At 40.5% G+C, this 27,114-nt stretch overlaps 1 protein-coding gene across 1 annotated transcript in view; it reads right to left on the bottom strand.

Annotated features, from left to right (window-relative positions):
* Positions 1-10,400: 10,400 nt before the first annotated feature.
* The window catches only part of WFS1 (wolframin ER transmembrane glycoprotein), a 32,932-nt gene continuing 16,218 nt past the window's right edge, over positions 10,401-27,114 (bottom strand). Inside the window, exons 3-8 of the mRNA XM_042871732.1 lie at positions 24,388-24,470; positions 19,833-19,977; positions 18,927-19,097; positions 18,253-18,333; positions 14,617-14,762; positions 10,401-13,075 (exon numbers count right to left, since the gene is read on the bottom strand). Of these exons, the coding sequence (XP_042727666.1) occupies positions 11,267-13,075; positions 14,617-14,762; positions 18,253-18,333; positions 18,927-19,097; positions 19,833-19,977; positions 24,388-24,470 (2,435 nt within the window). The 3' untranslated portion in view covers positions 10,401-11,266. The remainder of the gene's footprint in view (positions 13,076-14,616; positions 14,763-18,252; positions 18,334-18,926; positions 19,098-19,832; positions 19,978-24,387; positions 24,471-27,114) is intronic.

The following is a 27,114-nucleotide window of genomic DNA, read 5'->3' as shown; positions in this document are numbered from 1 at the left end:
AAAAAGGCACAAGTAGATGACTTCAAGGCACAGCTTATTTTTAAGCTAGGTGTGAGAGACTCGTTAGGCTCCTTTTACAAAGCAGGGAAAGTCACAGGGATCAAAGCAAGTGACTGAAGTGTGTTGGGGCGAGTGGGGGAGCAAACATAGGGAGTGACTTCCTGGCTCAGCACGATGAGCAGCGCACGCACAGACCGTGCAGCTGGAGACGCACTTTCACTTCCCACCTTGGGCTGCAGCCCAGGTTATGGTATGTTATGCCCTCAGAGATGTGCACCGCAGTCTCCTACAGGTGGAACAAGAGATGCACAGTGCGAGGGAATGCATGTAATCATGGGCAAAACCCGCAGCCACGTGGCTGTGCAGCCAGGGTGGGCACGTCCCATTTCCACTGGCCGTGAGGACGGGCTGCTGCGCTGCACAGGGATCCCAGGTGTCCTCCCAGGAAGCAGCAGCCAGAGGGCTGTCAGCAGAGGAGCAGCCCCCCTCCTCTTCACCACCTTTCCTTTTAGCCTCTGCCCTAGGGGCAATAAAAGCCTGCCAACCAACCTAACCCAAACAAGCTGGTTTGGCACACAAACTAAAGGCTTGCTTACGGCTTCACTCCCAGTCCCGACTGCTGCCCAACTATCCCATGCCACCATGAGGCTTGACCCTGACCTTGGGCTTTTATTCTGAGTCTCAACCAGCCAACCCTGCCTGCATGTTCCATACAGAGCCAGTGGCTTGGGATCCTTGGGACCTCAGCACACACACGTGTTACACCCCAAGAGGCTGAGTCAGCTCCTGTGCTGGATGCAGACCAGGGTGCATTTGCCTCTGCTGTTAGATGATGCAGGGTAATGCTTGCACAGCTCTCCCAGAGCTTACACGCTAATTCCATCCTCCCCCCTTCCCATCTTGGGAAGACCCGGTCAATCCCCCTCATTTAGGTGGGCAAACATGACTTGATACCGAAGAGAGGAGTCTCAGCTGAAAACCAATACATCAAGCAATTCACTATTTACCCTTCCAGTTTCCCTTCTTATCCCCAAATGCCTTGCACAAGCAGGATCCAGATGGCCAACTCGTCTGCTCGTGAAATATTCACAAAAGCCTATTTAGTAGCAGCATACAACAATTTAACCCTTTGTGGAATGGGGATGGGAAGAACGCTGATATGAGCTGCTTGGTTTCCCCATTTGCAGCCAGTAGTCACCCTGCTTTCAGGTAGAGTTGCATCCTTTGAACTATTCTAAGGTTGTGATAAGTAATCATTGGTAAGAGCAAGTATAAGGATTGTTTTCAGTAACATGATTGCCATCAGTTTGCTCCCACTCCCAACAGTAATCCTTTTCCATTTGCTGCCTTCTCAGTAAGTTGCATTAAGTCTAAAATTAGACATGAATTCACTTATCTTTCCCATGTGGTAGAACCTCAGAAGGCAACAGGATCACTGGAGGGAATAAAGAGAGAAAGAATTAGGCCTAATTTTTTTAGAAGCTTGGAACAGGCGGTTCCTTGGTTTTGTGAAGCCATGAAACAGCATGGATGGTCAAAGTGCATGGCAGTGTGACACGGATCCTGGAAAGTGTTGCTTGGGAGTGAAAGCTTTTAATAGCGGTGATTTTCTTGTTTTAATTCTGAAATTGGACTAGAATCAAACTTTTACTCACATGAAAGTGAGCACAACTCCTTGATTGAGTTCGTAAGGCGAGACTGAGATGCCAGGCATTGCTCACAAAGCACCTGACAGAGAAAACTCTCGTGTTCCTACAGCTATAAAAGCTTCCCCAAACACAGCTCACCCCGTCAAGGTACAGGTAACTACTTGTCTTGCCATCTGCTAAGCAAAGACAGTCAGTGAGTAGGACAAGATATTTAAACCAACGATTCCATTAAACAGTTATTTTAATTATCACAGTGACTAGATGTGTTCCATACGGGCGCTCAAAAGAACAACACCCATGGTAGTGACCATTAAAGAATGCCCAATATTTTTCTGCACTCCTTGTCTGAAAACTAACACTGGTACCGTGGGCATGCTGACCCACGAGGTTCCCCAAGCAGATACTAACTTCAATTACAGGACCAAGTTCTTCCATTGGCAATGCTGGCACTGTGAGTTGTCTGATGCAGGAGACAAGGCTCACAGTAAATCTGCGTGCATCTCGAGCTGTGTTGTGTAAGAGGTGGGGAGGAGAGCAGAGCCATTTCCACTATCGCCTACCTGACCCACTATCACCCTCTGACATCTCTGTAACACAGTGTGAGAGGAGCAGCTGCGGTCTCCATTTCTCACAGCTATTGATCCAGGCTTCTGCAAACCCAGATAGATGCTGCTGCATCAATTGTGCTGTGTCAACAGTATTAAAATTCCCTCTGCAGCCTTAACAGCTAAAGAATTACTTTGGAGCAGAACACGTTACGCTGCCTTCCTCCAACATTTTTTGAATGAACAGGGCTTGGACAGGCTTCTAAAAAACAGCTGTTTTGGGCAGTTGCTGCAACACTGCTAATGAACCTCCAGCAATCCAGTGCTACCCTTAAAGCTAGTATCTCCTCATCCCATTGTGGGGCTGCAAGAAAGGTCTGTTTGCACAGCTTGTTCCCAGGAAAAGCTTGCCCTACCCAGACAGCCTCAAACTCAGACTCTCCCAAAATCTGTCTCTCATCAAAGGGCAGAGTTGGCTTTTGCTCGAGAATGGCAACTGCAGCTTGAAGCTATGGAAGTTGGGGGACAGAAACAATTCCCCTTGTTATCACCATGCTGTCACATCCCCTAAGTGCCCCCATGCTGCCTCCATGCCTGCTCTCTGCTATGGCATTCCACGTTCCCCTTTTAGCCTCGGATCACACAGCGTGGCCAGAAGCCACCAAAAGCACACCGGGTCCCACCTGGAGGCAGCAGGAGCAGTTCTGGTCAGTGTGCTGCTGAGTGCCATCATCTCCCCATCTCCTCAGCTGTCACAGAGGAACAACCCATTTGCCAGTGCAGCGTATTTCAAGTGGAAGATTTACAGAATCTGAGAGTTTGTATCTTAGCAACCACCAGGGCATCAAGGAAGCAGTTTAACTTAAGCAGTTAAGTAAAGTTAATGCACAGACCACAGGGCCATCACAGTGCCACATCAGGAGAGAAGAAGTGACCCTGAGCCACAACCCTCCCCAGCACAGACAGACTGGGTGGTGGCACAGCCCCCGCCTACAGCACCGGATGGATCTCCTGCAGGAGATGAGGCATGGGAAGGGCTTCTTTTTGCAGAGAAACCCTGAGGTTTCATTGGCTGGTCTCAGAGGAGCAAGGACAAGATTCCCTGCTTTTCAAGAGAGAATAGAGATCTCCCACAATAAGAATTCAGAGTGAAACAGGCACAGATTGACCTTCATGAGATGATGCAGTGCATCTTCTCCCTGCTTTGTGCAACCTAGAGACCTTTCCCTCAGTTCTCAGTTTCCCTCCTCTACAAACTGTAGTTACTTTGCACAGAAAAGTAGGTCTTGTTCCATTGCTGTACTTCATAGGCAGCCCTGGAATCAAGCCAGAGAACATCAGACATTGCAGGGTGGGCACTCACAGCCTTCCACGGGGCTGAGAAAGGTGGCAACTCTCGTCTTTCCTACACTTGCCTCATGGATGCACTATGCTGGAGAAACTGTATGTAATAAGGCAAAATTCAAACAAAAAAGAAATTCTGCCAGGACAGCTATCAGTCCCAAAGACCGGTGCTGGATGAGAACTGTGATATAAGGCACAGTGCATGCATGGACTCTAAGTGCTCTAAGCTGCAAGACAGATGGGCTGCCCTGGGCTAAAGAAACCTCAGGATATAGGATTGAAAGATTCCCATGGAGACCCAGTTCTGAAACAACGATTAAAGGCCAGTTGAACTGTTACTAGAAGCTGCATTAGAAGAGATTAATAATCTTCCATTTACAACTCCAGGAAAGCATCTTCTGTAAAGAGCAGACTGAAAAATCTGCTTATTGCAAAACCGTTTGCTGGGATCACCACCAGTCTCTCATGCCAGCGCAGGCATACAAGCACTGCTCGGGCAGTAGTAACTGCATGTGGTGACTGTGAAAAAGTTTGCCAATTCCTTAAATATTTCTTGCCAGTATGTGCTTTGAACAGTGTTTAGCAACAGAATGAACTGAAATCGCTCTGCACAGCACCAAGAAATAATCTGGATTTTGACAGAGTATTTGATTTGGATTATTATTAGATTGTTCAGGCAGCGATACCCACCCTGACCTTGGGCTGGCAGATTGAGCTTTGATTCCACAGATTCTTGATCAGAATTCCATCTGTTCAAGCAGACTTTCAGAGCATCCAAGCCCTATTAGAATAACATTTCCATTACCTAATTAATTGTTTGAAGCTATTCTCAGTGATTACTTACTGAAGTTATAGTTTGTCACCTGAGGCAACAGAATGTATTGTTGTCGTGGAAACATCTCTGCTGTCACCGGCACTGAATAGAGAGGGAGGAACAGGAGAGGGAACTGAAGAAGCGAGGCTTTGTTGAAATGCCTCACTCTTGAAAGTGAACAATTATTTCAGATAAAGCCAGGGATGCAATGCACACAGATCTCTGAGAGAGGAGGGGTCAGTGGGTTTTGGTTTGAGTCCTTTCTTCTGCAGTGTGACACAGCTGCCCTGCACCGCCGCCCCCATGGCCAACAGCAACACCCACAAGGCCCCTCCTGCTGCCAAACACGCTGCTGTTGCAGAAAGGTCCTGCTGTCCTCAAAAACAGAAGACCTTCGTAACAACCTGCCATCGCCTCTCTACTTCATTTGGAAGATACTAAACTCTGACTTCTGGGATTTGTTGTGTCAGCCTTTACCTGGTGTGTGACTCTCACACAGCCCTTCTGCTTTCCCCACATCTGTGCACTCATTTCTAGTGTGTACACACCTGAAGAGAGCTGCAGCCAGAATTCCCTTAGAGCACATCTTCTACCAAAGTTTGAACACTGACACAGATTTTCTCTCCTTATTGTTCAGGTAACACAAAGTTAGTAAAAGAATTTAATCTAGATAAGCCCTGATATCTTTGCATCTAACACATGAAAGAAGCAGAGAATGCCATCTCTACCAGAGCAGGCATTGGGACTGCATGTTGTCACCACACAAATTACAAGAGCAAACAGTGCTGATTAACACCACCAAGTTTTTGTTATAAAAACCTCTTCAAAATGCTGCTGAACTACAAGGCAGCCAGAGAGTGCCTCTCACAAGACAGCTGTGCCCTGTTTTGTACACTCCTAGTTTACCATTACAGTATGCTAGCACATTATTACAGTCTCAGATTGAAGAAACACTGTGGTGACAACTTTGCTAGTTACTGCTTGTAACTTGGTGGGGTGGCTTGAAATTGGGCCTATAGATAGTTGTCTATTTTTTATTTACTAATCGTGTTTTCTCCCTGAAATGGAGTAAAAGCAGAACGTGATTCTTTTGTTCACCGCCGGTGCCCTCTGGAGACAGCAGCTGAGGGAAAGTAAACGCAAAGTGAACCTGGAGCGCCACCTGATGGCACCGCATTAAAACCACACAGGCTGTGCGTTGGCAAGAGAAGGGGCAGGCACCCTGTAACGCACACGGAGAAGTATCATCTTCTTGCAAAAAATACCAAATATGTTGAGCAAACAAGCACACAGAGGCTCCAAATTAAAAAAAAAAAGATCCCCAACCTAATGCTGAAATGTAAATGCAAGAAGTAGGTGATTTACCTCATCACAAAGGTTGAAAGTTCCACCTCTGACATTAACACTAGGTTTTAAGATGACAGCATCACAAACACCGTATGCCCACACAACCATTATGTGCAAATCTGCTTCTTCTGCTTCATAGACAAAAAGCATTTCAGTTCTCTTCCTGGCCGCATCCAGTGGGCTCTGCAATATGATCTCAGAGGAGATGCACCTAAGAGCTGGCAATAAAACTTCATGTTATTTGATTACTACGTCCAGCATCAGCTTCCAAGGAACAACCCACTGCACCACTCTCTGCTTTTATATTTAATTTCTCCCATTGCTAAGTGTTTCTTTACCTGCTTTTCAGCCTCCCAGCAGCAATCCCAGCCAGACAATACCATCAATAAAAGATGTACCAGCTCTAAGCAGAACTCCTACCCACAACAGAGTCAGGAGAACAGGGACATTAACACACCAAAACACTGAGCAGGCATTCCTGCACATATCCTGCTCTGGTTTTCATTATTAGTTGCAGGTGGGAAAGCTAAGAACTAACTGTGCTCAGCCTCACTCGTTAAATCTATTCCCCCACACTAAACTTTGGGAAAGCCCTTTCTTTTTTATTTTGTAATGGTGCTGCAGGAGGGGGAGGATACAGCAAACTATGAGTGACTCTGGGGAGACAATCCAGACAGATCTATTCCAAAAGGCTGGATTTGTTCTGCATGAAACTAACTGAACCATCTTCAAACAGGTTGTACCATCAGTCTCCACGACTACATCTATTAGCCCAGATCAGGCTGTGAATGTCCAGGCTGCAGAATCAGGTTTAAATTACCAGTGTTTCATTGCTTCTGTAGGTATGTTTGAATCTGGGGGCCCTCTGTCTGCAGCCAACTGTGCGAAACTTGTCCTTCTGGAGGAGTAGTGAGAACACACTGGAAAACATCAGAGTTTTGCTGCTTTGTTTTCTGTCTTGAAAAGGAGGAATTCATGTTTCAACCCGCAGGCCATCTGAACTACAACAAAGAGGGGGATCGAGGGTAAGAAATTCTACCTGACAGAAGAGGTTGGGGATGGACTGCCAACATCCAGTCCTGAGGATACAAGGTTTTGTCAGGAAAGCCCCAGGATGTGTTTTTATACTGAAGTGTCAGATATGGCTCTGTTGCAAAACCTGCATGCACTGACTACACATCCTATATACAAACATGCTCCATCTTACTTGTGCTCAGCTTGCACCTGTTTCTTGACTGAACTGCTGACTATCAATAATATATTTTATGTTTTGTCTTGGGAAGTATGATAACACACTCCTTCAGTAGAATTGCAAAGAAATTGCTGGCCTTGTTATCAGCTTCATGCCCTTCAGAGGGCACCTATCTTTAGAACTGCTTGTAATTCATCATGTTTTCAAAACTAAGAAAATAATAAATGTAGAATTAATTGAATAATTAACAGCAGTTGCCACATTATCATAGAATTGTAAAATCACTAAGGTTGGAAAAGATCTCCACGATCATCCATTCCAACCATCCACCTACTACTACTATTTTCCTCCCTAAACCACTGACCCTCAGTACAACATCTTGAACACCTCCAGGGACAGTGACTTCACCACCTCCCTGGGCAGCTGATGGGAACTGTTGATCACAGCTCTGATTGACCACCTGAAGCAAGCAATGAGTCAGCTGTGGGAGCACAGGTGAAGGCAATTCACTTGTGCTACCCGAAGGGGCAGAGCCTAGCTGCACCTCTCCTAGATCCCATTTAAGTGCTGACTGCCACTAAGGAAGGATTTTTTTCTGAAGATTACTCCTTGTGGAGTTTTCTGCAAGCCTACGACACTGGTGAGCATTTCCAATTATTTTTATTATCTTTCCACTATTATAATCTTACTAAGCCTAACCTCTGTGTACTTACTGATTGTACAGCAGCTTATTCCACTGCCTCACCACTCTTCTGGGTAAGAATTTTTTTACTGCTATCCAACCTGAGCCTCCCCTGGTGTAACTTGAGGCCATTTCCTCTAGTCCTATTGCTAGTTATGAGAAAGAAAAGGCTGACCCCATCTCACCACAACCTCCCTTTGAGAAATTGCAGAGAGCTATATGTAATCCCTGAGCCTCCTCTTTTCTGCACTGAATGATCCCAGCTCCCTCAGCTGCTCCCCGTAAGACTTGTGCTGCAGGCCCTTCTTTGAACACACTCCAGGACCTCAATGTCTGTCTTGTAATGAGGAGCCCAAAACTGAACACAGTATCTGAGGAGTGGCCTCACCAGAGCTGAATGCAGGGGGACAATTACTTCCCTGGTCCTGCAGGCAGCACTATTCTTATATAAGATAGGATGCCACTGGGCACACTGCTGGCTCATGTTTAGCTGAGCGTCAACCAAGTCTCCCAAGTCCCTTTCTTCCACGCAGTCTTATGGCTGCTCTGCCCCAAGTCTGTAGCATTGCCTGGGGTTCTTGTGGCCAAAGTGCAGAACGTGGTACTTGGTCTTATTGAACTTGAGACACTGCCTCTCCAGTCCATCTTAGGAAGATGGACTGTTTGGAATATAAAGCTGTAGCACGTAGCAGTAGAGCAGTTATTTTATGCTGCTTGCCAGCAAGATTTGCTGTCGCAAGAAACAGCCTTTGCAAAAACACTGAGCCCAGGACTGCAACTGCTTAAGTGTTAGCAGTTACGTTTTGTCAGCTACAATTAAGAAGTATCTGCTAAAAACATTTTGGAACACTATTATTAGACAGATAAGAAAATGGAATACCCATACATCATATTACTGCTATCTTATTTTCCCATTTAAAAAAATACAAATATTAAGGAACACTTGAGAAACGGACAAGAATTTAACCTTCTGGACCTACATTCAGCTGTGTCAACATAGAGATGTAATTGTTAGTGCATCTCCACCTTCTCTGCAAATACAAGGAGGGAGGAAACTCCACAGTTGCTTCATGACAAAAACCCAAATTCTCCTTTGAAGAAGCTCCCACCTCTGTATTAAATAAGGCAGTGTTTTATTACAAGGAAAAAGTGATTATATAGGTAAAGATAAAAAAGCTTTATGCCATTCCTACCATACTGTAGTCTTATGCTAGAGGTTCTCTGCTGCTGCAGTGAGTTGGTCAAGATTGTTTTCTTTCCTCCCTGAGGTCTGGAATCTGACACAGGCACTATGCACTAGAAGGGCAGCTCCCTGATGTCACTGGGATTCAAAGTCCTACTCAGCAGTTCATCCTGGGCTGAAGTACAAAGACAGGCAAAGATTAGAGGTGTTGCATGCAGATAGCAGCTTTAGAAAATTTAGCTCATCTAACTTGTCTCTACTTAACACATGAATTATTTTTATCTCCTAACAATTTCCTAAGAAAATGCTAAACTAGAATTCTTGAAGTTGTTGGAGTTAAGCCTTGTAATAGTACTGTTATAGATGGGAACTGAACTACCTGGATTCAGCCTTTTGTCTCAGTGACAGAGCAACCGTTTCCAGAGAAATCAATAAAACTACATACTACTTCTTGCAACACTTTCCACATCTGACTTCATCACATTTTCCAGGATATACATCAACTTCTTCAAAACACACCAATTAGCCAATAAATTGACATCCTTGTGCAGAGTAAAAGCTTAAATAAAAAGATGATGCTTATTTTTTCCCCTCCTGACAAACACATGAACAGAAGTTTTAAATTTATGCATATATAAAGAAATTTAAAGAAAAAAAAAAAAAAGCATCTTTAGAACTTAACATTTCGGAGCCAGGAAGCCCATTTGGGTATTCAAAAGAAGCCTATTGATAGTCCAGGAGGAGAAAAAAAAAAAAGGAAAAGTAAAGGCAAAGTATGGCTTATTTGCTGCCAAAAGCCAAGAGAAAATCAGGTAAACTGATCTTTGCCAAAATTAACATTTGCCTGCAAATTCACACTATTTACTTTCTCCAAGGCTGACAGTTTCCAAAACTAAAAGCACCTTTAGAACACACTTCTACTTTAAAGATTCTCTGATAGGCTCCAATGTGACCAGGTCTGCAACACCAGGCTCAGCTAAGTGCCTGAGATTCTGGCATCCTTGTTTGTAGATGCTTGCTTGTCTTTGAATTCTATCTGCAGCTTGATCCTGATATTCAAAAGGGTGCCAATGGCTGGAGTGCAATCAAATGCCCCATTTTTCTAAGTTTCTCCTTATCAGTCAGTTTTCAGTGACTGTGTTTCCCTCATGCTCTCTAAATTTATGACAGGTATGGAAAGGCAAAAAGGATATCAATGTAGAAAGAGTGAAAGAGAAGTCAGGGAAACAGAATGTTTCTATGATTCTATGCAGCATAGAATCACAAGGTTGGAAATGACCTATAAGATAATCTAAGTCCAACCATCTCCTCATCACCATTGCCACCACAAGCACTAAACCATATCATGCAGCACATCATCCAGACACCTGATGCACAATGTCATCCAAGCACTCAAAAGGCAGGAAGTCACAATGAAAGCGAAACTTGCAGTATGTCTAGATTCTATAGCTACAAAAAACTTGGCCTGGTACACTCTGGTTTTACTGCTAGCTTGAAGTAACGTGAAGTACAACTCGGGCAGCTCACAGCATAAAACTGCATGTTCTAGATTGTGTTTTCCAATGAAAGCTGTTTGTCATCAGTGCAACATGAACAACTGCTCAAAATGTCAAAGCATAACAAACACACATTGTACCCATTTAATCAAGCTTGTATTTTATCTTTATTTGCACAATAGAAATTATTCAACAGCCATTCTATTTCAGTTTCCAACGCAGACTTCTACATACCATGTTCAGTTGCTTTGGCTTGTCTGTTACTGGTACCAGTACAATACCAGTCCTACCATACGGTGTTTGTCATTCACGCACCAGCATGGATTATACCTTAGTGTCAGAATGTAGCTATCACAGCCATTAGAACAAACAGCTTGTTTTGTAAAGAATATTTAATGCAAAATGAAAGCTTGAGAGCATTTTACTACCTTGCTGGGGTGTGAAATGGTGTACCCTTCCAAAAAAAGATTGAAATCACCGATTTCTGGACAAGAACTGAAGCAATACGTTTTTTACACAGATATCACCACCAGGAACGGATTATAGGATCACCTTTTTCTACAATACACCAAATAAATACAAGCAATATGTGCAACATAAGCTATTATCAACTACCTACTATAAATCATACCTGTGAAAATACATAGGAGCATGTTGTGAATATTTAAAGAGTAAAGTGCTTTAACACAGAGCAAGAGAATCCACCTAGTGTCCTATCACAGGCAAACAACATGTTCACTTGGGACAGAATGGTCTCCATGCAATTAGTCAGCAGCAATGCCCTGCATTCTTTTATAACATGAAACCAGTATATAACACTTCAGTCATATTGGGCTTAAAGTTGAGATACAGTGTTTACACTTACAAAACTCAACCAATGCTCTATGTTAGCATACGTTTTAAGCATTGCTACAGCAGGGTGGTTTTGTGTTTATTTTTCTTTTTAAGAAGCCAAACCTTTGGTAGTGTAAATGCAGTGTACATCGAGGATGCCACTGGACCACAATGAGCTCATTATGCAGCTGACAGGAATGGAAAGAAGAAAAAATCAAAAACAAATTTAATGGCTTTATGCACTGTGCTCCTCCAGTCATGCTCTATTTTCACATGCCTCCCTGCAGGTAGGAGTTTAGACATGCAATTCAAGCAAGTGATTGCTTTCAGTTCAAAGACAGGCCATTTACTGCCAAGACGACCTTCCAGAATTGTGCTGAATTCAATTATACTTCCCTGCCTCAAATTCAACAACACTTTCTTAAACTCACTGCTTGCTTTCAGCACAATATCTTTGGTTATATCATCTTCCTCCATCAACTTGGTTCCATTTTTGCTACTGAAAGGCATACCCACAGTTATTTCAAATTTGTACCGATCAAACATTTTCATGTGGCACTTATGCTTTGTCAAGTACTTGAGACGGCACAACTCTTCCTCCTCCATAGTGACATTTTTGGGGTCACAAAGAGGGTAGGTTTCACCATACAAGCACCTCATCCAATCGCCAATAAACAGTGGAAGCATGTTTATTGCAGATTCTGCACTATTGTCAATTTCTGTCACACGCACGTATTTGAACCGCCCAGTCCAAGTCACTCTGTGTCCTTCCAGGTGACTACATAAAATCTGAGTACGTGCCATATTGGTCTCCTTCCACGATCGGGGTCCACAGAGGAAGGCATACTGATTCCATGTCAAGGTGGAGTTGTAAACTTTCATTCCTTCTGATCGATACACATAGAACCAACAGAACAACACCACGGCTGTAATCCACACCAAAATGAGTTTCACAATTGAGCTTCGTGTGAGGGATTTAACCATATCTACTACAGAGAAGTTGACTTTTGTCCACCATCGGAAGAGCAAAGGAACAGCACACAAAACTAGAGTCACTACAATTTTCATGAGCTCCAGAGACACGAACCACTTAATGAAATGGACCAGACACATCAGCGCAATGCCTACACCTAGCACTGGGAGTGCAAAGAGAAACAGGAAGTACCCAATTGATGCACGGACCAGACCAATGCCAGAGGACTCCCGCAGAATGACCACGGAGAGTTCACACCACATGAAGCAGACCAGATATGGGACCACGTAACAGTAGGTGCCTTTAAAATTTCGCAGTTGTGCCATTCTAAAGAAAAGATAGAACAAATACAAAAACAAAAGGCACGGGATGCTTACATTGATCACAAAAAGATGGCCTACGGGAACAGTAAAGAAGGTTTTACCTAAGAATTTCAAGAAGCCAAAATTCCCAGGTAATATCTGCAACAGGGATAAGCAACCTGCTGCTATCTCAGTCATTAGAGCTCTTCGTGTGTATGGCTCTGCACACGTGCTTAAACTCATGTAACTTGTCACTGTGAAGAAAACTGAGACAATAGCTAACTCTGAGCATGGTATACAGTCCTTGCTTGCTATAGGGAAGGAAAAAATCACAAAGAATACTGAGAGTAAAAAATAAATGTAGGGCTCTAAGTGATTCCACCCAAAGTTCACCTCAGCTTGCTCAACATCTAGGTTTGGTTCAAAGCGAAGCAGTAAGTCAGTCAAAGTGCGGAAGTTTTCCCAGGCCTTACTGTCCTGAAAAACTTTTAGTGTGCAAATCACCATAGAAATGAAGGACAAATAGAATATAACTAACGGAATAATGAAGGCAAAAAAATCAATTGTCAGATTACTGATGATGAAGAAGAAGATGAGAGCATTGATGTGATGTGTCGGAATAATGGTAGACAGCCAATGCATTCCTGCCTTTGATGCAATATCTATGAGATATTCTTTAATTTCCATTATGGCATGAAGTGGGTATTTTACAACCTAGAAAGAGAGAAAGAAGCATTTTATTTAAGAGCAGTTTTGTACTGGTACACCACAGATATTAACTGAAGCAGCAGCAGCCAGTTGTCTAATCTCAGTTGACATGAAAAGATTTTTATTCTGAAAGAGTGTTGCCAATAACGTGACTTTATGTTGTCTGATATTATTAGCTCTGTTTTGATTAATTCAGTCAGGTGAAACGCAGAGGCTATTTTGATTTCAAGGAAGATGAATTTCATTACCTTTGACACGTAATTAAACGGCTTCCTAGTCAAATACTCTGCTCTGCTAACTTCACACTGAAGATAACACAGAACTGTAGCCCTGCAGTTTAGCTTACGTCATCACTTGAGCTGTGAGTAATGCAAGTTTTAAAACATTTAGCTCTACCACTCTTCTGCAAAGAGCATGTTATACACTCCGATTGTATGCACTTGCAGAAAGGCTTTATAGTCGTGTTTTATCTTTAAAAGATCCTTTCCACGTACCTACAGATGCAGCTGTCAAAATCTATTTTATAAACAGCAGAAAATCACTGTAGATAATCTTAAAATTTTACCCATCTCACACGGCATTTTCCTTTACAATTATACAGCAATAGAAGAAATGCTAGATCAGGTCTCCCTACGGCCACCTACACATTTAGTTTATTAGCAATAAATTTTCAGGATTTTTTTTCAAACAAGCATTCAAATATTACCATCTGCATATTATATAGTGCAAACAGTCCCATAAAAAACAGTTTTTAATGTTTTCCCAGAAGTTATGCTTTTACATTAATTACAACAGCAGAAAAGCCAAAAATGCTTCAGCAAACCTCTGCAACATTGTGAAGAAACGGCAACAAACACAAAGACTTTGGCACAAGCCTGTTCATTAGCAGAAGTATCTCTGCTGTTCTTCATAAATGCATCTCTTTCAGAGTATTAGTTGTTCAAACTATTGGAAGAGATAAAACCTATTACTTTTTTTGTTAACCCTTCTGTATGATAATGGACAACAAAACCTCTCATGGCAGTCGCTAGGAAGCCCCTGCCTTGCTTGAAATTTATATTGATATTGGACATTCATCCTCAATTTTCCCTTCTCCTTTTACTACCTAGAGAAATAATACTGATGACAAATTGCACCATTCTTGAAATCCTCCATAATAGAACTTTTTAACCTTAGCCTCGAGACTAAGGATAGTTTTTGCCACCTCCTCATTCCTTGTAATGTAAGAAAGATATCAAGTATATAAAAACCACTGTAATAAAATTATGACAGTTATTATAGGAGCCTTTAAATTCTCATTGAGATGTAATGAACATAGTTTGTCCCCTTGCAAGGAAAACTATTACCCTTTTCTCTTAAATACATGCCTGAAATTATGAAATTATAAATACATAAAAGAACTAAAGCCAAAAAAGAAATAACAAAAATTCTACTACTGATCTACTGAGGCTAAATATCAGCTTTGAGAAACAAGTGCAAATCATCTCTGTTCTGAAATGTGCACTTTACAGCCCTTCCACACAACCTGTTTATTCCTGTCTGCTTACCTTCAGTCTCAGAGGCAACTCTTCAGGAGTCTTCCCTGCCAATTCATCATCTTCCTCCTCCTGCATAATCAGGTTAGATGGGATGATTCCCTTTGCATACTTCTTGGTAATCTCCACAAAGTCATCCAAAGCAATAAATTTTTTAGCTGTAAGGTAAAGTATAGATTATGAGTAAATAGCATCACTAAAATGCTGCACTGTCTATATGAACTGGAATATTAACTTTCTTTCATGTTATTAAAGATGTGCTCTGGACTTCAAAAACTGAACTGCTTACCTTTAAACTTGCTCTAAGATTTGTACTTAAAACAACCAGCTGCTTTTCCCAGCAATACATGACTACTCTAAATCTTGTCAAACCAGTACATATTTTATTGTATTTGCAAATAGGAAAACAAAATGTAGCTTATTTGTAAGTATTCCGAGGAAAAGAGACTGCTGGATTAGGTTACACAGTTTCAAATCATAACTTATCATAGCTTTGGTAATTGAGAGAAATCTTTAACTAAAATCCACACTGAAAAGAAACAGTTGTACAGGAATAGTAATGAATTGCCTATACATGATGAACTGAAAACCGACTTCTGATTTGGTTTAGCAATTATTTTTCCAATTTTGTAACTTACAGTCAGATATAATTACATCAAATGCCCAATTATTTATATCTACAAGATTAAATACAAGTTTACTTTAGCATATTAACTAAATATGCTGTTGGGCTATATGAAAACTCCTCCCTCGAACTACAACAGCTAGGATTTAAATTAGCTAGCCACAAAATATGCTTTACTCAGTTGTACACAAAGGCAAAATTTTTCACTGCCTAACAGCTCATTTACAGGTATGAAGCATCTTCTCAGCTATTGGCCCTCAGTATCCACTCCTACAAGTAGAACAGAAGCAAGAGATTACTTCAGAGATCTCCAGGGATGCTACAAGATGCCTTATACACTGCTTCCAACTCTTTTCACACCCAGTGCCTCGCATTAGCATGCATTAGCTGGTTTCTATGGTAGGCAAGCTTGATGTCGTTTGTAAAGGAGGATAATTAACAGCAACTTTTCCCATACGCTGCAGTAAATGACACTGCTGTAGGTATGAAAGACTTCTGAATGACAAAAATCTGCAGTACACCACCTACACAGTATGTTTAGCAAGTCAGCTGACAAAAATAAAAACGCTGGCCTGCTCAACATAAGTTCATGATTTTAAAGCGACAGCAAACCGAATGGCTTAACTAAGTTTCACATAGAAGATTAGTGGATTTGAGCTTTAAAAAGGTTTTAAAAAGCTTTAACAGAAATAGTAGCTCTATGGAAGCCATATAAAATACATTTGTGGTTTTTAATATGAGAAAGCTGTAGATAACAGGACAAAAAAGGGCATTTTTTCAAGATACTCATTAAAGAAAGAGGTGTTACAAGGAGTTCAATGGAAAAACAGCAGCTTGAAATATTTGCTTCAATCTCACAACTTGGACGTTGCCCTTGCTTGCACTTTTAAAATATTTTTCTGTTTCCCCACTGTATGAACCCTTACGTCCCACCAAATACCACATGGCACTGTTCCCAAAAAGCAGTTTAATTTTCTGCTAACTTGTCTTTTCATTCACAGACTGCAAGGCTACATGGCTTGCACAAAGAATTCAGTGAGGTTCCTCAGTTGTCTTTGGTGTGCTCCAGATCACTCCTAACTCCACACAGACACCTATGCTTACTGCCTGACATATATATATTTGGACAAAATATACAGCAGTAAAAATAGATTTTTGGTGAGGAATCAGTATGTAGACATGACTAGAATCTTATTTATGTTCCTTTAGGAACTTTTACATGATTCTGAGTTATCCTGAGTGGGAAAGAGTTATTAATTCAATTAATAAAATTAATTTTTGCCTATCAGGCATAACAATATACACACTCTCAGGCATGCAACAATTGTCCATTGACAACATCAGCTTTAGTATTCCATTTATGCCTTCATTAAGAATACTCCAGATCAAGTATCAGCAAACATATTACTGGCTTAACACTTCCAAGAATTGACAACATATTAAAACTGAAGGAAAAAAATTCCTGCTGGCAAGATAAATGCAGAAACTCAGTGGATCAGAGAATTAAAAGCTGGATAGGAACAGCCGTCTTGTTCATCCACGAAAAGATAAAAGCTCTCCAGAGAAGAGGTAACAGCTTAACTCCTACTTTAAGTGTTTGATGAAAACTTTTCATTTTTAAACGTTAGTAGTATTTTGTCATCCAGATGTCTCTTAAATTGATATTAAAAGTGTATGTTGTAGATTCTACTTCATTATTCATAGATTTTTTTCCTTCAATTTGGTTATGACAAATTCCCTGCCTCCCCCATCCACCGTAGGAAAAGAAAAATATGCACATCAATTCCTGCCTACGCTTACAAGTAGGTTCATTTACTCTCCTGTTATTTTATCTGCCATTTAAGCCTTAAAAAAGAGAGAAAGAGAGAAAGAGAAAAAAGCAGTTCCTTTTTTGACAATCTGAATTCCTGAAGAATCCAGAGCAAAATGACTTGCTTTGCACTCATGCTCTGTCAGCACGTGCCTGTTCAGCTAGGGAATGCAAAGAACATGAGTGTCATCCAGCAAGTGCCCAGCAATGTAACTCCAGTGAACTCAGTTACAACTGCTTTACGATTCCACAACCAAACAATGAAACACAATCTTTGAAGGACTATTTCTAGATTTCCAGAAGTGGCAAATCAGTCACAGGAACAGCTAATCTACTCCCATGGAAATTTTGATAGGACCAGACATTTGGTCTTCCAAGTACTATTTCTCCCTGTCTTTATTCCCTCCTTCATATACACAGGCATGTGTTCTTCCTCCACATAGCCAAAGCTGAAATACTCTGTTCTTAGGAGTGTCAGCTTCACTGGCAGTTGCATAACTTGACTGTGAAGCCACCTGTGTAATGAATACAATCCTTGAAGGCCAAACTGAAGTGATGGAATGTACATTTAATCTTTCAAGGACCTGAGACATGCAAAACCCTGATCTGGCTTATAAATCCATGTATAACATTTTAGTTGCACAATTCCTAACTACAGTATATTAGTAAGTAACAAGTCGTGGGACATTTAGCAGTGCTTTCAAGAACTGATCTACATTTTATATATCACACAAACTGACCTGTCCCTACCTCCTTGAGATATGAAAGCAATACCTTGGTACCTATTTCTCAGATAAATTCTTGAACAAATACGAAAAAGCAAACATTAATTATAAGGGAATGGCAAACAGAAGCAAGGCAAATAGAGTGAGGGAACTGTCTGCACTAAGAGTCTGCATAATTAATTCCCTTATTATAAGTAGAGACTTTATTACAAGTTAGAAGGAAAAAAAATTACTGAAAGTGCAATTTATTTTCTTTTTACTGAATTGCCTCTTAAGCTGAAATGGGAAGAAAATGGCAACTTACATGCAAATTCCCTTTAATGTACTAATCACTGACAAATTTATGAGAATGGTAACATTCTACGGCTTCACGTGCAGATCATTTATTTACCTTGCACATACAATAAATGGACATCATCAATTTACAGCAATTAAAACTTGCTATATATCCTTACTCAGGCAGATTAAAAGAAGCAGCAGGTACTCACATTCAGAGCTCACTAAACGCTCCAGCATTCTCCTCTGCTTCTGCACTGACTTTGGGACTGGACCAGGTTGCTTCTCACCATCTGGTTCAATAACAGAAGTTAAAGCTGCTAATTAAAGTGATCAAACAAAAACTGGAATGTTGTTCAACCTCAATATCTGGAGAATGGTATTTCCTCAAACTCAGCACAAGACATACATATCAATAGGTATGGAGTAGCTATTTACCTCTCTGTATCCTTATTACTATGCTTAAAAAAAAGAAAAAAAGAAAGGGAAGGGAAGAGATTTGTCAGAGCACATATGATTCCGTAACAGCAGATTTAACCAGATGTCTTACAGGCTGAATTTGTGAACTGCAATATCTGGTAAAATTTAAGGATGACTGGGGTAAGGGGAAAAAAACTGAAACACAGTAAAACTGTAAGACATGGACAGCAGCTGCTTAACTGAACCACAGTCTACAGCAGGAGTTAGCAGTCTTTAGGAAATAATTTCACTAGTGCAGAGAGAGTACTTACTAATATAGCCATTAACAGTTACTTTTTCTTAAGTAAACCATACATTTACTTTACTTTAACTCATGCTTGATTTTTTATTAAGCTGTCCAGTTTTCTAGCTGTATTCTGCCTGCAATTATGTGTCATCAATACCATAAATCAGTTCATAAACAAACCTTCATTATCAACTTGCCCAACATTTTCCAGTAGTTCAGAAACTGCTAATTGCTTCTTCTTTTTTGGGTTTAATTTCCAATACATGACTAAGGCAGCTTTTCTCACAGCTCTCTCCAAGTCAGTCTCAGATGATAGTTTTTTCACTTCTTGCTCATTCTCAGAAGTGATGCCTCAAGAAAAGAAAAATACATTAGATACTATTATCCCACACCCTTTCTGAAATGACAGATTGGCCCACAATTGATTTTTTCTCAGTTTTCTGAAACCTCTCAAGTTTCATTCACTACTTCACCCCTTACATTTTTCAAATGCCCTTCCATGCTCAAAATCTAGTTTCATTCATACTGTACATGCAGTATCCTTAGATCTTTTTCAACTTTTGAAGTACAACAGATCAGGCAAAAGGAGGTACAGACATGTATGACTAACATACAAAAAGCAGAAAGAATTTCACAAAAAAATAAAATTAAATATTTTTAAATATGAGTTCAGATAAGTGGCAGACAAGAGGAACCCATTTCAAGTGGTGGAAGCAGTATGAAAGAAGTTATGAATCCTGAATTCGGAGAAGACAGCCAGAAAGAACAAGCAGAAGAAAGCCTGGAACTGGGCAAAAGGCTGAAACAGCAGGTATGTAGGTGGTATACAGTTATATCTGACCTAAACTGTCACAGAAAAGAAGCTTCAATGGTGTTGAATGGAAAAATGCACATGGATTCCATGAAGGAATTCAATCAAATCATTAATACAAATGTTTTTTGCAGCACTTATTTGAACACATTTCCTGCAGCTACTCATACAATTTTGCCATGAACATTCTCGTTGCATTTTAATGTCTTTGCAGTGTTAAAATGGATGGACTATTATTAAAGTAGGATGTACAAAAAGTCTCAGAGAACCCATACCTCTTCTGTCTGCTAGGCATCTACGCAGCAGTTTAACAGCTTCTCTTCGACCTTGCTTAGCAGCAAGGATGAACCAATCAACCGCACTGCAGTTGTTAAGTTCTTCATCCTCCTCTTCTGCTAATCTCAAGAAGTGTTTCCCCACCTAGAACAAGTGGAGAACAGAAATTCCTTCAATTACTGAAATACATGATAGTGTCTGTCTCTCTCTTCTCACCCCCTCAGACTCAGCTACAATAAAATCTCTTTGAACAAAAGGTCAAAACATTTGCTCCCAGCACTAAAGAACATAGTTGTAAGTTGATATTCTGCAGAGAAAGATCACTTTCCAGAACTGGAAGCACGAAGGAATTGCAGTACACTTGATCAGGTCAAAGAATTAGTTGCCACTGGTCTCTGAGCATCTAGCAGGATCAGTTAAAGCTCATGGTGTTATTAAGTCATATTTAGAGTGGCCATTTCTTCAGTATCTAAAGGAAAGCTACAAGAAAGTATGGGATAGACTGTTAAGCAGGGTGTGTGGTGATAGGACAAGGGGAAGTTGTTTCACACTTACAGAGAGTAGATCCTGGGTGTAACGAAAAAGTCTTTCACAGTGAGGGTGAGGCACTGTAACAGGTGCCCAGAGATGTGGTGGAAGCCCCATCCCTGGAGACACTCAAGGTCAAGCTGACCGAGCTCTGGGCAACCTGATCTAGCTGTGGATGTCCCCATTCACTACAGGAGAGCTAGACTTGATGACCTTTAAAGGTCCTTTCCAACTCTTAAGGATTCTATGATTCTCTTTGATCCTTTACTTCCAATAAAAATAGTCAGATAAAATTCCGATGATGTAGGCTGGCAAAGAGTCTTGGCATGGAAGGAAGGTTCAGCAGTGAAATGCCTGGCTCACTGCAGCTTAGCCACTGAAGGTCAAAACAAACTCATGATTAATTAGCAAATGGAAGAAAACTAACACAGCTTAAGCACCTAGTAATTTAAGTGATATAACTTGTAAAATTCCTACCATTAAGGATTAATGTAATGTTAAATACAATTATGCTGTAGCATGAAACACTTCTGCTTATCAAACCCCAAGACTACAAAAGTTAAGTGGCAGAAAGTGGCCAAAAGTACTGGACACTTATTTACATGTACAGGGAACCTGGAAAATGCTTTTGTTTAGTTAACTGCTCCCCTTCTCTCTCATTCTCTCTCTCTCTTCTTTATTATTTACACTCAGAATGTAACTGAAATAATAATAGACTACGGCTCCACAAATCTACTATTATCTGTCGCAAAAAACAAACAAACAAACAAAAAACAAAAACCACACCAACCCTGCTTGACAGTTTCTCTGAAACTTTGCATTTGATATTACCAGTTGGTGTGACTAAAGAAATATCTTCGAAACGTGAATAATAAACAGTTGTTGCAAGCAAACTGAACACTGATCTCATCAAAAAGATGTTTCTGTTCGACATGAAAGGTTAGGTCTCCAGCTTTGCAACTGGTTCAAGCACTTAATTGGGTGTTCAAACAAATTCTACTTAAGCAGTCACTGAATAGACCTTGGAGCAATTAAACTCATAGGACATACAGCAAAGTGACCCAAAAATGTAAAGGAAATTAGAAAAATATTGGACTAAGAAATACAAGAGACAGAACTAAACACTTATTATGAATTCATACAAGAGTTCAACAAGCACTGCACAGATATAGTGGCAGACCAAGAAAGGAGCGTATGAGGTTATTTATTTATTTTTACCTTAATACTTCAGCCTTGATAGTGCAATTGCCAGGTAATTCATCACCAACTGCAGGTCTACCTTCAGCTTTTTATGTCAAGAAGGAATTGTTTGAACAAGTTGCAAGGTAAATAATTTCTTTCAACAGGGACAGGAGTTTGTTGAGCACGTTTATACTTTTAGCCACTGAAATTTTGAGCAAAGCTTCAAGGGTACTAGAAATTGATGCAGCTCTTTCAAGTTTATGAACATCTCTTGGTCACAGAAGCTTGTATTGCAATGTAAACTAGAAGATTTTGGAGACAGTCGTATAATGCACAAGTGTATTGCATGAGGAAAAAGAAGCCACAGCACTGGTTTTATAATATAAATGTTTTGGGGTCTGTTTTTTTTTTTGTCCTATGGAGGTTTTTTTGTTTGCTTTTGAAGTTCAGCACCAAGATTTAATTATTTAAACCCCCCCTCCAAAAACTGAAACAAAAATCCGAGAAACCAGAAAACATTTGTTTAATATTTTGGTTACAAAATGACAAGCCTTTCTGTGTATTTAGAAAGTTTTGTGAGCAAAAAGTCATCTCCAATCACCTCCAGGTAACAAGCACATTGCATTTTCACAAAATACTACTGAAAGGGGCTCTAAACAAGCCCATGCCTTTCTTTGCTATGGCAAAGCTTCCATGTGGAGCCACTATGAATGGCTGCACAGCTCTGGCCTGCAGTGGTCAAATGAGGAAGAACTGATGGGCAAGAGCATCAGCCTCAGATTGCTAATATGACAAAGCAAGGATTTTCTCTTTCCCATGAGCTAAAACTATGAAATGAAGTAACAGCTGGCAATGGCTTAACACCCTCTCTAAATCCAACTGCCCACCTCTCACCTTTGGGCTTTACAACTGCAGCATTTATTACACTCAGGCCCCTTACAGACAACCTCTAGTCAAAGACACTGAGCTGCCTCTGCTCCATTACAGAATACAGCTGTGGGTGTTTCACTTTCATAACTGCTATGCAGTTATTTCTCAATAAAGAAAGTAAAGCTACAGTAATGCAGGCTGACATCCACTCATGGCGTATTTATTTTCCACAGTCAGTGCAAGGTTATTTCTGAATAAGCTCACAGTAATAGCTAGGTGGTAGTGAACTGAGCATTTTCTTATGTTTGATTTTGTAATTCTTGGGGAAAAAAACCAATGACCTAACGTCAGCTTCTTATTCATAGTCTTACAACAGTCACAAATTAAAGTAGTTTTCCTGGATGGATTCTAAAGTAGAGAAGGATGTATATATAAGCATTGTATCTTTATTTATTGAGGTTAAAAAAGAAAGATAATTCCCCCTCTATAGGCCACAAGACATCCAATTCCCTAGAAAAGAGATAACTATTTGGGGCTCTTTTCTAAACAGTCATTTCCTCCTGAATGCATAGTAAAGCAAAACTGTATCCCGGATCGTTTTAAGAAAAGAATACTGTTATTGTGCAGGAATAGAAAGTGTGCACAGTTAAAGGGCTAAAGGAAAGGAGCAAAGGAGGAATGAATGCAAAGGATAAGGATGAAATATAATCACTATTTACATATATATATACAGGCACACACATCATAGGGTTAGATTACCTATGGTATTTCTTACTCAGCCAGAAGTTATATCCTAAAATCATGTTCTATGGGTTTTGCTCTTTGGAAGAGGAGCCAAAATGTGGACTTTGTAGCAGCAATCCCCTCAAGGCTAAAGCCTCTTCCTCTGCAAAGCCACTGGCAGTTTTGGAGGTGAGGAATTCCTTACTGTCTCAGGTTACAACTCCAAGGACAGTCTGCCCTCAAACCAGCTGAGATGGAGCGGGGACTGAGACTGGCATCGACATATTTTTATCAGCTTTGAAAACATTTCTCTGTGTCATTGTTCCTGCCTCCTCCCTCTTGCCCCCTTTTTTTTTATTTGCAAGAAGAGTGGTAATCTCCAGGGAAAAACAAAACAACAAAACACCAGTAATCTCACGAAGGACCGTAAGTACTCCTTTCTGTCAAAGCTGAAGCTGGAAAAGAATGTTTCAGTCAATCGGTATCCATATTAAACAGGAATTACAAACCTTCTAAAAATGTTGAACTATTTATACTAAACCAGTTAGACTAACATACCACCACAATGGAATGGGCAGAAAGAAAACTGATACAACTTTTCTAAAACCTAAGGAAAATTAAGCACAATGTGTAGAAAGGCAGAACTGTCACTATGAATTTAACTGGATCTGTCATTACATAACTAAGTATAGTTAGCTTAATTAGACCATTACAGACTTGTTTTTAAAAAAATGTGTTAATTCAACACAGAAACGGTGATAGAACAAAACCAATCTCTGATGTTCCTGCTGAAGCATCTCAATAGCAGTGTCTTGTGCAGAATCCAGCACGAGAGTCTTTGTACACAGTGGAGTATCGAACTAACAGTGTTGAATCACCTTTCAGCAACAATTCATATTGTTCCAATGACAAAAATAAATCCAAAGAGCATTAACAATCACTATATTCATACCTCCACAAGTAACTCTTTGCTACATGGTTTAAAAGGTAAAATAAAGTGCTGTGGCTTCTCCATGCTCTGAGCCCTTCCCCCAGTTTTGACATTTTGCAAGAGCTGGCCTTGAAACCCAAGCAAGCAGCTTTCTCTAGGCAGAGAAGCCATCTGGCATCACTGTTCTTTGAACAACTTAAGATCCAAACAGATACAGTTCAACTAAATGTCTTTGGGAGAGATAATAGTTCTACTAAAAGCAGGCAGTGCTATTTTTGGAATTAAGAGTAAGTGGTACTGGACAAAGCATATAAAATTACCTCTGTTTGTGCTTTTGGTTCTCCGGCTTTGGCCCTCTCCAACAGTTCCTCAAAGAGCACTTCAGGTTCTTCCTTCATGGTCTCTATAAATTAATGTGATTTAAAAAACTGGTTTACTAGCAACTCTTGAAATTATTTTCTAAATTGTTACTATATTTGGTTGAAGAATTAAAGGATCACATTGAAAAAATCCAACATGAGGGTGTTACAAGAACAGCAGTGGAAATTAACTCATTATAATATTTACACTGTATCTCAATGTTCTGCTTCAGTGTATGCACCATTACTTGTTATTTGGTACCTGCCACAGGACGCTACACACAGTTTACAGTTTCTCATTCACTTCCCCAGGATTCATCCCTCAATAGAATTCTCACTGCAGTGAAAATGGACACACACAGAACCTGCAGAACTGATCAACTTTTGTACTTACTGCTGAGAGCCCTCAAGTCCCTACCATGACTGCTCATTTATTTGGTAGTGAAGCATTTTCAAGCATTCTGAATAATCAACCAGCCTGTAAAACTTAGCTAGTACGTTTGGAAGTTCAGCTCCTCAGCCCTTGGACTCCACAGAAACAATAAAAATGAGTAAATGCTTATAGGATTCATCCTACTTCATCCAGTTCAACACTCATAGCTAACTGTTTCTCCTTTCCTATCTGACTATACACATACAGATGTAACCACAGTTTTTTCTTCCTCAACAGCACGGAATTGATCTACTGGTCAGACATAAAGAAAAATCTTCCCAGCTCTATCTGATATCCAGTGCTTGTAAATAACAACATGCTGTGTATCATTTTATGAAGGAAGAACACTTTTAATGGAAAAGCTAACAAAGCCTATAACAACTACTTGTTCTTTTATATGAGAACCTGCAATCTGAAATTTGTTTGAAATATTAAAGAGAAAAACAATACGGTTTAATCAACACAGAGTGCGTTAGAAAGAACAGACCACTGATTCACAACACGGTTATCAAGCAAGCTAGAACTACAGCTAGAAAGGCAGGCCTAAACTCAACAACAAGCTCCAAAGCCTTACCCCATCATCCTGCAAGGTCATCAAACACACTGTGATGCTTGGCAGCTATGTATTTAGGGCAGACAGCATGACAAAGCGTGGTCAGAAGGAACAGTCCCAGAGCGTAGGAAACTGTGCCTAAGAGACATTTTCTGGCACTTGCTCAAAGCTACAGATTTCAGTCTCTACCTAATATGGTCAGTGATAGTGCATGAAGCATGGGTAAGCAGCCCAGTTAGCTGAGGTGACATTAAGTATCAGTGATTTTTCAAGAAGTGAGAGGAAGAAGAATATAAACCAATTTCACATAATCTCCCAAAGAAAAAGACTACTTACACTCTTCGATATTTCTGGTACTGGGACTATTTCCAAACAAGAACAGGCTGCAAGCCAGCCCTTTCATTAAAATGGATATATTTTAACAAGAGCAAATCATGAAGTAAGTTTTCTCCTTCCCCATGCCACAGTTTTGTCTGCCAAGCTCCACTTGGAAAAATACTAATGCCAGATTATAATACGTTGTCTGGCTAAACAAGGCACATAGTGAAAAATAATTTTCAATTACTACTCCCTCTTTTCAGAAAGCTGTAAAAATATTATTGTAAGATAGGAAAACAACATCCCAGGAAAATTAACCACTTAATCTCCTTGCCTGATATATAGCCAACCACACTGAACTCCAAACAAGTCAGAAGCCTCCTCTCCAGATGGCACCACTCACATCAGCACCCATCCTTCAGGGGCTCTCTGCTAACAACAGAAGTTGCAGTGAAGAGTGTATTGTTTGAAAAAAACATAATATTCATTTATCTACCCCACTCAAATGAAAAGAATTGGGCAATGCAGCATTCTTCTGCTTCTTCCTCTGCTTTCACTCATTCATAAGCTTCTTTCAAATCAGCAGCAATAGTTTTGGCTACAGAATATTTTTTGTTCAATATTTGGTACATGCTGAGAAGAAAACACCATCAAAGTTTCAGTGATACTCCGGATGAACCAGTGAAAGAGGCAGCAGTCAGAAGTTAAAGTGTTCAATAACTAAGTGCAATGTTCATAGCAAAATCACAGAAAGTTTGCTAAACTGATATGAACATCAATAATACATCTGGTTATCTGGCAGCTTATACACACACAATACTTTCCTTTCTTGCCTGTTCCATCTTGCAGGCACAGAGCAAGAAATGCCATGGCTCTGGTTCCTTCCACCTCTTGCTCAGCTAGAAGTTTGTTAGGGAGCTTTTGCTGAGACTCCAAGACAAAATGACATTTCACTATCTTTGAAAGAAGGGTCAGACAACTTGGGAAGAGTTAAAGACAGGGTATGCAGAGGGGAAATCAGAATGACAAAAACCCAGCAAAAACTTAATCTGACCATCATTATTAAAAATAATTAAAAGTATTTTAGCAAATAGATTAACAACAGGAGGAATGCCAAGAAGAATCTCCCACTCTTACTGGACACTGCAGGGAACATTATCACAAAGGACTATGAAAAGGCTGAGGTTCTCCACACCTTCTTTACTTCTGTCTTATTATCCGGCCAGGTATCCTCAGGGTACTGAGCCCCCTAAGCTGGTATACAGGGATGAGGAGCAGAATAAAACCCCCCTCAACTACTGAGGAGGAAACAGAGACCTGCTTCTCCACCTGCACTGACACAAATCTATAGGCCCAGATGGGATCAACCCAAATGTACTGATAG

Source organism: Lagopus leucura, unplaced genomic scaffold, assembly GCF_019238085.1.
Source record: "Lagopus leucura isolate 7727_CA_CO unplaced genomic scaffold, USGS_WTPT01 Super-Scaffold_100004, whole genome shotgun sequence".
Taxonomy (NCBI): domain Eukaryota; kingdom Metazoa; phylum Chordata; class Aves; order Galliformes; family Phasianidae; genus Lagopus; species Lagopus leucura.
This window is presented reverse-complemented; position numbering and strand designations above follow the sequence as displayed.